The sequence below is a fragment of the Apus apus genome, chromosome 14 (genome assembly GCF_020740795.1).
Source record: "Apus apus isolate bApuApu2 chromosome 14, bApuApu2.pri.cur, whole genome shotgun sequence".
NCBI classification, from domain to species: Eukaryota; Metazoa; Chordata; class Aves; order Apodiformes; family Apodidae; genus Apus; species Apus apus.
The window spans coordinates 4,250,349-4,263,520 of NC_067295.1; the positions used below are offsets into that span (position 1 = coordinate 4,250,349).

General features: G+C 39.1%; 1 protein-coding gene across 2 annotated transcripts in view; it reads right to left on the bottom strand.

Moving 5' to 3' along the window:
• SDK1 (sidekick cell adhesion molecule 1) overlaps positions 1–13,172 on the bottom strand; it is a 393,582-nt gene that overhangs the window by 144,493 nt on the left and 235,917 nt on the right. For both annotated transcript variants that reach the window (XM_051632376.1, XM_051632375.1), the window contains exons 6-8: positions 12,643–12,754; positions 11,515–11,705; positions 2,923–3,006 (exon numbers count right to left, since the gene is read on the bottom strand). In XM_051632376.1, the coding sequence (XP_051488336.1) occupies positions 2,923–3,006; positions 11,515–11,705; positions 12,643–12,754 (387 nt within the window). The remainder of the gene's footprint in view (positions 1–2,922; positions 3,007–11,514; positions 11,706–12,642; positions 12,755–13,172) is intronic.

Consider the following 13,172-nt stretch of genomic DNA (forward strand, 5'->3'; position numbering starts at 1 on the left):
AACTTTCTATAAGCAAATAAAAAAGAATATTTCCAGGAAAGCCATTGGAAATGCAGGCAGCATCAGCCACTGCTGGAAGATATACAGCAGAGCACGGTTACTGCGCAGCCTGACACGCTGAAACACCATTACAGGGAAGTATAAAGCTGGTCTGTGCAAGTTGCAATTTTATTTACAGTTAATCTCTGCTTAGACTGTGAAATTAATCTGTCTCTCACACATTCGAAGTGCACCAAGACTTGGCAAATGGGCTTTATTCACAGAACTTGATGGGGCTGGGGAAAACGCAATCTGTTTTCATAGCTGTAGTGAAGGTTCAGGGCAGCTTTGCAGCTCCCCCAGTGCTTGATTCGAACTCCTGCTTGGAGCAGACAGGCAGCAACCTTCATTTCCCCTCTTTTTGAATGCTGACAATTGCCAGATTTGTGTAATAACGGATCAAAACTCCTCCTTACAAGTCTGTGTTAGAGATACTCAGCAAAATAATCCACCTGAAGACAGGTTTCCACACTCCTGCACCACATTCATCAGCAAATGAGATGTGCAGTAGAAGATGTGCATGATTTCAACAGAAATACATTATTTTCTCTAGTACAGGTTCCCATATCCACAGTAAGAGCTCGTGTACTGAGGATGGCTGAGTGCCCTATTAATCTCCTCGGAAGCTAAACTGCTCAAAGGAAGAGTTAGGGTAGAAGGATGAGCTAGAAATCAACCTCTCCTCTCCCTGATTCCTCCAGGTTTTGGGCTGTTTGTTTTGTTGTGGGTGTTTTTTTGGTAATACATGAAAAAACATTTGAGACAGCAGATAGTTTTTTTCAGTGACAATGAGATAAGTCCAGAGATTCATCAAACAGTTGTGTAGGACTGAAATTTTTTCCAGAACATTTTTTTTTTTTTTTTTTTTAAACTCAGTTTCTCTAATGATGCAACACTTAATTTTCATTCTGCTGCTTGAAAAATCTTCTCCAATAAAAAAAGTGCCGATATGCTTGTCATGTCACAGGCTGGAACATAAAGCTGGTGGCACAAGGCCAGAATACATGTCTATCTAGTCACTTTTTCTTCCTTTGAAATTATCTTGCCTTGGATGCTCAGGCACAACATTTAAGAACAGCCCAAGGACAAAATGTTATTTACACCTTCTCAACTCCAGTAATCCGTGTTGTAGCCGTTTCCTGAGCCAGAGGTTGCACACACACAGCTGGGTTTAATAGTCCTTTGACACTTTTCTTCCATAAATTGTTTGTTTTTCTAAATAATTTTTATTTCTCATCTTAACTACTGCCTGGACCAATGACCTCCACAGTTTATGTTTTCTGAAAAAGTATTCTCTCTTTCATTGTACATCACCTACCCGTAAACTTAGCTGGGTGCCTCCTCAACTTCTTCCACTAAACAATATAGAACCATCTTCTCCTGCTGCCCCATGCTTCATACAAGGGTGTTCTCCTAATTTTTCTGTACTCCTTTCTTCCCAGTACCTAATATTTTGAACCACAGCTTGGCACAGATGTTTTCAGAAGACATAACTTTTCTGCATACTAATAGGCCATTTAATTTCTGTCAATAATTTCATCTGCCAATTTATTTTCCAATCAGTTCAAATAATCAGAACCTTCTGCAACTCTTTTAAGGTCAGTTTTAATGGTGACTATCTTGAATAATTTTATGTAATCAGCAAATATCACCAACTTACTAGGCACTCTCATTTCTAGGGCATCTGTTAGTGTGTCAAACAGCAGAGATTCCTGGGGAACTTCACTGACAGCAGGTTCTGCTGTGTTTTGTTTAGATAGATACGAATTAACAACCAGACTTTGTCTCTTACAACTTGATAGCTTCATTTTTATGAGCGCCTTTTTGGTAACAGATCTCATCAAGGGCTTCTGAAATTCTAAATCAACCAGACTACCCTTCCACACATGCTTGGCTTATCACTCTAACATATTTGCAAAGCTTCCCCTTAGGAAAGCAGTGGTGGCTCTTTCTTAGAAAGAGTACAAAGAAATGCTTAAGTGGAAATAATATAATCACTCAATAAAGAATATCTTTATTGGCTCTGATCTGGAGAAAGAACCCATCCAAACAAGCTGTCAGTTGTGTTTGGGTGTTTTTTATCAAGGTTGTGTACTTTTTACCTAAGGATCTTGTGGCATTTCTATGTGTATTTATTGCTTGTCAAACTCAGCACCAGGGAAAGTGGGACAGCAAAGTTCAGTTGCTTGCCAAGTCATGCAGCAACTGGGGGACGCAGACAAACCTGCTCTGATCACAAGGCTTTGATACCTCCTGTCTTTCTAGAGTGCTAAAATAAGTGGTGCTTCTATTTCTCTGGAACTAAATCTTAAAAACCATTTTGGTTTAGGTGGAATTGTAAACATTTGAAGCCTTTTATGGTATTAAAACACCTGCCAATTAAAAACTGCCTGTAACGGTCCTCCTGTAGAATTCTTAACTTCACTTAAATGTCAGTTACTGACATTTCTATTCGGTATAAGAAGTACCACAATTTTTAGGAAAAAACATTTGAATTTTTGAATTTGACATTTGAGTTCTTGAAAATGCTGCCTGTTTGCATTCCAAACGCTGGGTTTCAAAACCATCCTTTCACCTCAGCTAATTTTCTGGCTCAGGACAGAGATGTCACACAGCAACAGCCAGAAGGGAAGGAGGAAGAGGTGCCCTGTCCCAACACACAAACCTGAACGTGCCAGCACTTTCATCTGGAAAATAAACTAAACTACAAAACTGCCCAGTTTTCCACAAAGTCCTTCCCTCTACCTTGTACATAGATCTGTGCTAGCTAGCAACAATGCAGAGCTCTCAAAACATCAACAGTTGATAGAAGATGCTTTCCCCAGTTCAGGATGTACCTGTCAAGGTGTATCTGTCCAGGTTTGAACAGGTCTGCACACTCACCCATTGCCTGGCACAGGATGTCCACGTCTTTCTCCACTTCAGCCAAAATCACATTCTCAGGCTCAGCCGTAAAATATGGTGGTTCTTTAGGAGGGGGGAAAGAAACAAAAGTAAACAAATAAAGCCACAGCAAAAGGGAAAATAGATGTTGATTTAAAGAGATCAATCAAATAATCCCTCCACATGTGTTGTATTTAGTATAGTGTATTTACAAACAAACCAGCTTAGATAAGTTTGTCTCTATTTGGAGGCACTTTTTGGGTAGTAAAAGCGTCATAAAGAAACCAGTAATTTTTTTTTCTTTACTGAGTATGAATTCCAAAGAGTCAAATCAATGTAAGGTAAGATTTAGGGGTTTGCACTGCAAATTAACACTCAGAGCAGGGGCTACTTTTCATTTTATAGGTCTGAATCATGAAACATTTTAATTCTTCGTACAGAAGGGCCCTCCCAAGAGGTATATAATAGTTTCTATTTACAACATGGTATTTTATAGGATAGCTTGCTTCAGTATCTAAACTAAATTCCACCTCAAGAAGGCATGAAGCATGTCAAATAAAGTGCCACAACATGTCAGAGGGCCATGATCTGAGGATAAGTGCAGAATAATTAAAATAATAATAATAATTTTGTTTTATTTCTTGAAAGCAAACAGTTGTAATGCTTTAATTGAAGTTCTAGTAATAATCATAAAAATCCACACTTTATTATTAGGACTAAAGAAAATATATTAGACGTTTAATTAAACAAAGACAAGATTCCAGAAACTGTAGAGCGTGCTGTCATGTAACTCTTTCTTCTATGCAGCATAAAATTGAAGAGCATCATGTCAAAGTCCCACAGGCACTAAGGTTGCAGTAATTATCATGGTAACTAAAACTGTCATAGTCTGTTCTATGCAATTATCATCTAAGTACTGTTTTCAGAAGCATTTTATTTGATTAGAACTGGAGTTCTACTGTAGCATAGACAAACTCACTGCTAAGTTTTAGAAAACACAGACAAGACAATATAAGTAGCTTGTGAGAACAAGTATTCTCATTTTCAGGAAATCAAGTATGTTTGAAAAAAATGTAGGAAGCTACAGCAAGACCCAAGGTCAACTGAGCTGACCTTGTCAAATCTCTTCACCACCCACATCTGAAAATCAGGTGTGCAGTTTGTATTAGTGATATCACATTAGTATGTTCATAAATAAAACCAAAAAAATCTAATTTTATCCTGTAAAATCTTATTTCTCCTACTACTACTTGTGGGATATAGCAAGTGTTGCTATCATTCCACTGGGATGATGTGACATGCCAGCAGGTACACACCAGGAAGCACCTGATCAGAATGCAAAATGCCCTTTCCCAGAACTCCTTCCCACTACTACAATAAAATACTTGCTTGACTGCACAGAATTGGGGTCTCATTTGAGCACCAATGGATATTACAAATTTGTATTCATTCCAAATAAAGTCAATCAATATTAGTCTCCAAAATCTTGTGCAGAGGAGGAGGTGAGGTTGCAAAATAGCCTGGAATACTTATTTACACAGCAAAACCAATAACACAAGCTACCTGATTTATTATATTCTAATAATATACATGTGTTAACATTATTGATCCTCACTGCCTAAATATAAAGCTATTAATAAACATGAATAATAAATTGTGATTTATTGCATATGATCTCATGCGTTAATCTAAACAACAAATTGAAAAGCTGAACATTTAATTGAAATTCACTGATGGCACACTCTTGGGCATGTTTGATCAACTAAGTTGCTGAGTCCTCTGCAATTTATCTATGTTTTAGCTCTGAGCACATTATTTCTTCTCATGTCATCCTCTAAACCTTCTCTGATGTTTTCTGTGCACTCCACTTCCCAGAATTTAATCTTTTTAATTCCCACACTTTCAGCACGGTGTCCATACTTACCTATGGACCTGTCTAAGGACACACAGGTAAGTGTCCTTTTGTCCATGTTGCAAAATACAATTTGAAACTTTCATTCTAAAATAATTTAATTTGATTGTGAGGGGAAGAAAAGGGGAACAGTGGCCAAAGCAACATAGAAGCAGGACAGTACCCAGGCACCCTCACAACCAGATGTCCCCTTCTAACCTTGGGCTGCTTCTATGGATGTCTTTTATGTTGGTGAGGTACAAGTGTTTTCTCCTCCTTTTAGAGAATTCCTGACAAGAAATCTTCCACCCTCCCTTTTATAAGGCACTTTGATCTCAATGGGCCAGTTCCTAACTTAGCAACCTTCAGCTACCAGCTCTCAAACTTCCTCCAAATCAGCAACACATTCACAGACCAGTCATAAATTTCTAGATTTATCTTCAACATGGGCCTGCAGTCCAGCTGTGAAGCACTGAATGTGACTTCAGAGATGCCAGTGGCTCCACAACCACTGCTTAAGCACTTCTTTTCCCTGCACTTGGAGCAGATACAGTTGGCATATTTACACAGCCTGCTTTCCCAGTGCCTCTCCCCAAATCCTATCCTACAATCTGTGCTCCTGCCTTTAAATCCCACACAGGCTGTTACACCACCCTCAGAGAAACTTATCACATTAAGAGATGCTTAGGTGAGCAGGCACCCAGCAATGAATTACCTGACAAGGACCTTGAAGTCAGTGACAACTGTCACTTAGCAAATTGGACTGTGATGTTATAAAAGGAAGATTCACATCAGATTTTTTTCAAGGAAGCAGGAAAAAATGGAAGCAGACAAGACAGAAAAAGAGCAGGAGCAGCAGAAAGATGCAATCTAAAGGTCACAGGCAACTCCCAGAGGACTTTCAGGATGCAGGAATGCCAAAAGACATGATTTCCAACGTTCATCAAACCCAGATCTACCTTTTCCCTTAAACTAAAGCCTGCTCAACTCAATTCTCACAGCCATTCCAGATGCTGAAATTCTGCCAAATGCTACAATTGACAAAAAAGGGTCAAGAGGCTCAGGCAGCAACGGCCCATAGAGAGGTCAGATCTTATTCTTGCATGATAAGCACAGATATAGAAAACCTTCCAGAAGGAACTCTACTAATTGTTAACTACCTGCTGCTGCTGCCTGGAGCTAGAGACAAGCCTGATTGGGAAGAAGAGCTTATTTCATAAGAGAAATCTGAAAGAACTAGAATACCACATGGAAAAAAGTGCTGGGGCATCCCAAGTCTAACCTACACTGAAACTTAGTCTTGGAGCTCTAAAGTATGAGAATCATTTTGAGGGAAATGAAGCAGTGATTTCCACACAAGCTCTGCTGATTCTCCACACACGTTTCACTCCAGCAACGGGGCTGCTCAAGAGGTCCTTTGCAGTAAGGGTCTACGGCTTCAACAGAATTCAGGCTGCAGAAGAAACAGCTCTAATAAGAGCTGCTGGACAACTGAAATCCAGGCTCCTCACTGCTCTGGTGAGTCAGATGTATCACCTGCACCTCAGGTATGGGCTAGGTATCTCAATTTGGATCCTATACTCCACCTGGTGAATAACCATCAGAAAGAGGCCATACAAATGCAGCAATATTTATAGGGGTCAGGTGACATTCTGGAGGGGCATTCTGCCTGGCTGTATATGTGACTCTACTGCATATTTATAAGGCTCAGTTTGAATTTCAACATTTATTGTTGCAGGCAATAATCATGTGTTGAAACTTAATATGAGGCAAAATTACAATGTCTTCCAAACTCTGTAATGTGCCAGACACAACCCCTCCAGACACAGCAGTTTCTAGAAATGACAGTAGCTTGTTGGTATCAGGTCAAGCATTCAATTTTTTAATTTTTTTTTTTTAAGTTATAGAATCATAATAGTTAAAAAAGGAAAGGATCCATTACCCCCAGTTCACCCCACTGGCAGTGCAGCCTGCTATGCAAGGAGAAGGGTCACATCTCATTTTTAGACTGAGAGAAACAGATAACTGAATTGTTAGGATATTGTATTGGTGTTTGTCTGATCTTAACTAAAAGGTCAAGAACAAGCAAAGGGGAAAAAGAATATTTGAATACAAATGTATGTTTTTAGTAGATGCTGAGGGCTTCAGGGGGGTTTGCACTACAGACATCACTGGAAAGATCTCTCTGCAAAGCCCCTGGGAGCCTGCAAGATTTGATACTGTTCTAACTTCCCACACACAGAGTTACATGGTCACTGATTTTAACATTCAAAAGATAGCAGTCAGCATCCATTACATACCCTTCAAGCCACACTGGAGATATGTGACCTCATCCTAGATACGTACATGAAAGTCAGAAAGAACAGAGAAAGCCCCAGGGCCTCCTCCAGTGCTGAAATTCCTGCATCACTCAAATTCAGGTCTGCATATTTCAGAGGAAAATTGAGCCTTAAACATGGAAGCATTTCTCTAGCATTAGCATAAACTAATTTATTTAGTGAATAACCTATAAAGAAAGGGAATCTGAGAGCCCCTGGTAGGTACAAAGTTGTAACTACAGGCAGTAGATCGGACTGCCCACCCTGGGAGAGAAGCCACATTGTATCTGCAGGTACAACAGGTTCCTTGAAGCAGGATTTTCCTTTGCATGAGTATCAGGTTAAAACAGAAGGAGGTGAAAATGTGCTCTTAGTTTCTTGCAACTATCCCTACTGTGAGCTGCACTCTGTGAGTTCTAAAACCCTGCAATAGCACAGGCAACATGTCTCCTGTTTGCAGAGTTGAGGGAAAGGGAACTTCCGAATGTCAGAGACACAAATGGTCTTCCCACAAGTCACATTGCTCCACTGTGGCAGAGGTACTGTGTGTATCTGGGGCCAAGGCAACATGTCTGTGTCCATTTCAAGAAACTGAGACTTGCCAAATTAAAAACTGTCAACATTTCTCTGCTTTGAGCCCAAGCTGAAGTTTAGGCAAATCCAAAGACATTTTATATTACAGTTTTCCCTGAAAACTCTTACTCTTTCCTTATACACAGACATGAACACAGTCATCATGATCTTTTCTTAAGCCAAATACAGGAACACAAGTCTTATGAAAAAATTCTTTGCTTTGAAGTCATAATTTGTAGTGTTTCCAAGTGTCTAAGCCAGAGCCATGAGAGCTATTGTTTCTAGAGATCTGAGCACAGGTTTCCAGGTGATTAGCTACAGAGGAAAACCACTTCTGTTCTGGCAGTTATTTATACATTCAGTGCAAATGCATGAACAATGCACAGAGAAGGATCTTTCTGCATCTCCACATTCCTGGAGAAGTACAGTGAAGAAGGAATAGCTCTATAGTTTATCTCACACCTTAATCAGATGGGACCTTTATACTCCTGATGTGTTCCTGAATCCCATGATCCCATGAGCTGTATCCTGTGTACATGATGAGGACCTTACAGACCTACAACACTCCCTCATTGTCCTATTTTCAGAAATAAATCTGTCCAGCTGGGCTGTTAAAATTATCACTAGAAGACACCAGTAAGAGAATAATGTCTATTGACATCGGTTTGGAGGCACAAAACTGCTCCAAAAAGAAAGGAATCCCTCTAATATGATTCTGCTTTATTCCATCCTGTTCCTTTGGAAAGGCAAACAGGGCTTCAACACTCAGTTCTGTACAACACCTCATCAGACCAAACCATTCTTTCTAACTGTTTTTCTTCTCATTTGGTTCACATTTTACTTTCTGAATGCTTCTAATTTAAAAAGCAGTGTGGATTTTGCGTAGTGGAAGAGTTCCATCCCTCATTTTCTTAAGCTCCTAAAATGCATAATTTCCTATAGCACAATCACTTAAACAATGACTCCTGCAATTTGTCTCTAAGGGAACTTGCAGAACTGGAGCAAAAGAATTTAAGATTAGCTCAGTTTTCCAATCGGTTTGTTCATGGGAAGACTCCTTAAATTATTTAATCTTCAAACTGTTAGAGATAAAACGAATGTGTTCTTATCTAAACTGCAACAAATCTTCCCCAAACTGTTACTCTGTCAACTGAGGAACATGCTACCCTTTAAAAATTTATAACAACTGCAGCTAATAAAACCAAGCCTTGGAACCACCTCAGTTTATCTTTGCTGGGACAATATGAAGATGTCAGAAAGCTCTTTGCCACATTCAGAAGAAAATTGCAGCACAGTACAAGACGAGAATTTTCCTCTTGCTTATGTGACACTAGTTTATTACATTGGAGACTCAGATTTTTAAAATATTATTGAGATTTTCATTTACAAACTGAGATGCACTCTTAGAAATATTCAGAAAAAACTTCAGGGATAATATAATATTGTAGGTCACAAAAACTTATTTCAACCAAGTACATGCCTTTGAACTAAGTTCTACTGTCTACTAAGAAAGCTTTTGTCACCATCTGAACCCACACAAGCTGTGTGACTTCCCTGAGCTGGGAAAGGCAAAGGCTGATATATTTGTAAAAAAAGCTTTGGTTAACTCAATATTTGTGGTATCTTTGACGCATCTTTTTGTCACTACCCTTATCCTACCTGTCAATAGCAAAGTATTTTTCTTTATTAATCCACAAAAACTCTAATTGTCATACTCTTGAAGGTCTGTATTTACCCAATCATTTTGTAAACAAACCTCTTCTATTAACACCATTTCCTTTTTCTGTTCATCAAGACCGCTTTTTAAGTCCACATTGTGTTATTGTCCCAAGAAGTACAGCTCATTATCAGGTCACCATGTACACAGTACAAATATTTTGTGTGTGTGCATGGCCAAGCACACTTGATTGTCGCTCTCTAAGTGCTACTCCAATAGACTGAGGGATACACTGCAAAAATCCTTAAGTTTTAATCTCGTCTGCACTTTCCTCTAGAACCCATCCCTTGACTAATTAAATGACGACCAGATACAGCCAAGAATTCTAAGGCTGAATATAAGTTATGCATTAACTACTAATCCTTTGATTTGGCTTCCTGTTTAGAATTAGAGATCCATCCTGCAGCTCAAGAAACTCATAAATAAAGAAATCTATCAGGCTTTGCTGACATATTGAGTAAACACCTGCAACTGAAGTGTCTTGTTCCATCAGAAGGAAATAAAAGTAATTGGTAACCAATTTGTTTCTGCTTTCTTTCATCTGCTTGTTCTTATCTACACATCTTTTCATAACTTCACTCCCTGACAGCCCCTTAAAACTGGATAAGAAAGAAATAAAACATTCAAAAATAAGAGAGCAGATAAACTACTAAAGAAAAGCAGCACTGCTCATTTAGTATAATTCCCCAATGATTATTTCTTGGTTTCACTGGAATTGTATTTAAAAAAGTATTACACTAACTGAGAGGCTGCTCTAAGTGCTGCATTAGGCTGGATCGGATGGCACAGCAGCAAAGTTACACTAGTTGCAATAAAATCTGATTAATAATGAAGGATTTAAAGAAGAACCATAAATAAGTGAAATCCATCTCTGCTCCTTAAAGGGAAGGGAAGCTGCAGGGTAATAATTCTAAGAAACAGAGTACAAAGAAAAAGACTGGAACCAAACTTCATCCAGTAGGTAATAAATATAATAGAGACACAGTGCTACAAATGAACCTGGAACTGAGTTTTGTAGAGAGAGGAGCTGTTTTCTCATTTAGCATGAACTACTGTAAATTGCTGTAGTAGAATACAGACGTACAACAGTCTTTAAAATTGTATTTTCAGAAGGCTAAGAGCCTGTAGAGAATTGTCTGCTGAATTCCCTCTGCAATGCACTGAAGAAATGCATGTGTATGAATTCTGATCAACACTGAGACTTATATCATTGCCAGAACAATAACATCTCCAGGAGACCTGCATCAGTTATTGCTGGGACTATTACATAAAAGCTAGACTGGACACAATCAGCTCTGGCTTAAACCATCTAAATATCTCTGTTCCAAAATGTCTCTTTCAGTCTAAAAGTCCTAAAAACCCTGCACAGTGTGCCCACTGCTAATTTGCATTGCTCTGTTGGGATATGACAAGCATGATAACATCCATTCCCAATGACAACCTCCTTGTACAGCAAAACACCACAGAGGCGATGGTGGAAACAAGCACTGAATGGGCACTGATGTCCCTTTAAAAATATTAAATCCAGAGTGTCCCTTGGAGTCAAAGGTCCAGCAAATACCATCGATATTAACAGTATTTTCTCCTCCCTTTTGTTACCTCAGCAGAGATATCTGCCTGCCTGTGTGCTCAGAACATTCTTCACTCCCCGACTGGCATTGGCACCAGCCAACACACAGAAGTGCTCCTAAAAGGCTCCTTTCAGAAATACAGGCACTTGACATATTACAACCAGACAGAAGCAAGCTGGGAGTTAATCAGGATTTAATGTATCTAAAAGCCAAGATGTGGAAGCTGCCCAATAAGGATTTTACTACTGTATTTCCCCAAATTCTGATTAAATGTGTAGTTTCACAGGGGATTCAGAAACACATCTCTGTTTAAAAAAAAATAATCTATTAGATGAATTTATATTCATGGGGAAGAACAGCTGAATTAATTTGGAAGATAACCTTCCTTCACCTCCTTTGTTCTATTCTCCGAAGAAAGGTTCAAATGTAAGGTCAATGAAATATTAAAATATCAATTTTATTTCCTATTATACCTCAGTCCAAAGCCTATTTTACTAGAAAACACATTGCCTTGAGAATTACCCATTATAGAAAAGAAGGCTTTTGCTCTTGCTGGTTCCTCTGTGCTGTCTCTCAATTTTGTTTCACAGACGTACATCCCCACATCTGCAGAGGTTGGGTTGGTGATAGTGAGTCGCCTCCCAAAGCTGCTAATGCCACTGGTTATTTTTATTCCATTTCTCTTCCAGGTGATGCTTAGTCTCTCAAGAGGTCTGCCAAGATTTAAAAAAAACAAAACCCAACAAAAAAACACACCAACCCAGTAATATTATATATGTATCACAGAATAATCTTGTCTGAAGTTATACACAGATTATAAAACTCCGTCTCCTTCTATCCCAGACATTCTCTATTAAGAAGTAAATGACATTAAGAATGTCAAGACTACAGACTACTCAAGTAGCATTATGTAAGTACAGCTAATTGATACAGCAATAGAACTTAAGTGCTAATAATTTGATTTCTTTAAGCAAAAGGAATAAATATTGCTATGGGAACTGGCTGCGTGGGAAGCGCTTTCATTATAACTCAATTACCAAGACAATATTAACCATATCAAGTTCATCTCTGCCCTCAGAGGAGAAAGTGAATCAGTTGGTTGTCTTATCATCTGAGAACCTCAACTATTCCCTTCCACAGGAATTCAGTGTTGTTCAAGGCCAACTAGGTGGAAACCCAGGAGAAATGCTGTGAACTCTGTATCGTGGGGCATTATGAACAGTCGAGCAATAATCACTGTGAAATGAAAGTATCTGTAATAGACTAATTTATAGGACATTCTCGCTAATTTATTTACTAGGAAACACAGATTGTTCAACAATATCACCTTTCATGTCAACAGGTAATGCAGCTGAATTATTATTAACCCTTAATTTCATTTTTTCCTGAAGAAAAAGTCTGCTGATTGAGCCCTGTCCTACTTTTCCTTGCTGTGTGAGTCACGGTGCCTGTGTCCCCTTTTGGCAAAATAAGTCAAGATGTTTAGTTGACTGGGTGAACAAGAGTATTCATAATGTTACTTTGAAGATGATGCTACATGCTTCATTCTACTTCAATAACTAATAAACAAACAAAGAACTTGCTATGTCCTTCTCAGTAAAGGACAGTACGTTAAGATCAGTTCCTTACAAGCTGCTGCGTTTACAGTACCTCGCGTTGGCCACACACTCCAGGGTGACTTCGCTGCTCCCTGCTGCCACGCTGGTGTTGTGGGGAGGGATGACAATGACAGGATCCTCAGTGTCAGGCGGGTCCGTGGCACCTGCATGGGCAGAGGAAACCTTGTGAGGGTTCTGTGCTTCTGCTGAGGGCTGCCACATCGCGGGCGAAGGACCTCACCAAGCCACACAGCTGCAAATTTCACTCTTCAACCTCACCATGGATTTTAATCTCCTCATTAAGGGGAAAATCTCCAGCATGCCCATTTTCCATGGCTTTCATTATACTGAGCAAACACACTGTTTCAATATACCCAGCTTGGTATCATTCAAAACACATAACTCCCAAGAAATACTCCTGGATGGAGTGCAGGGGCCATTCTCAAATAGAGAGCAAATAAATTAAGCATTTTAGAGGTTTTCTATTGTTGAGCACTTTTATTTTTATCAAACACTTGCTGATTTATATTTTTGAGACCTTTTCATGTTTTGTTTAATCTTACCACTTCCATACCATTTCAA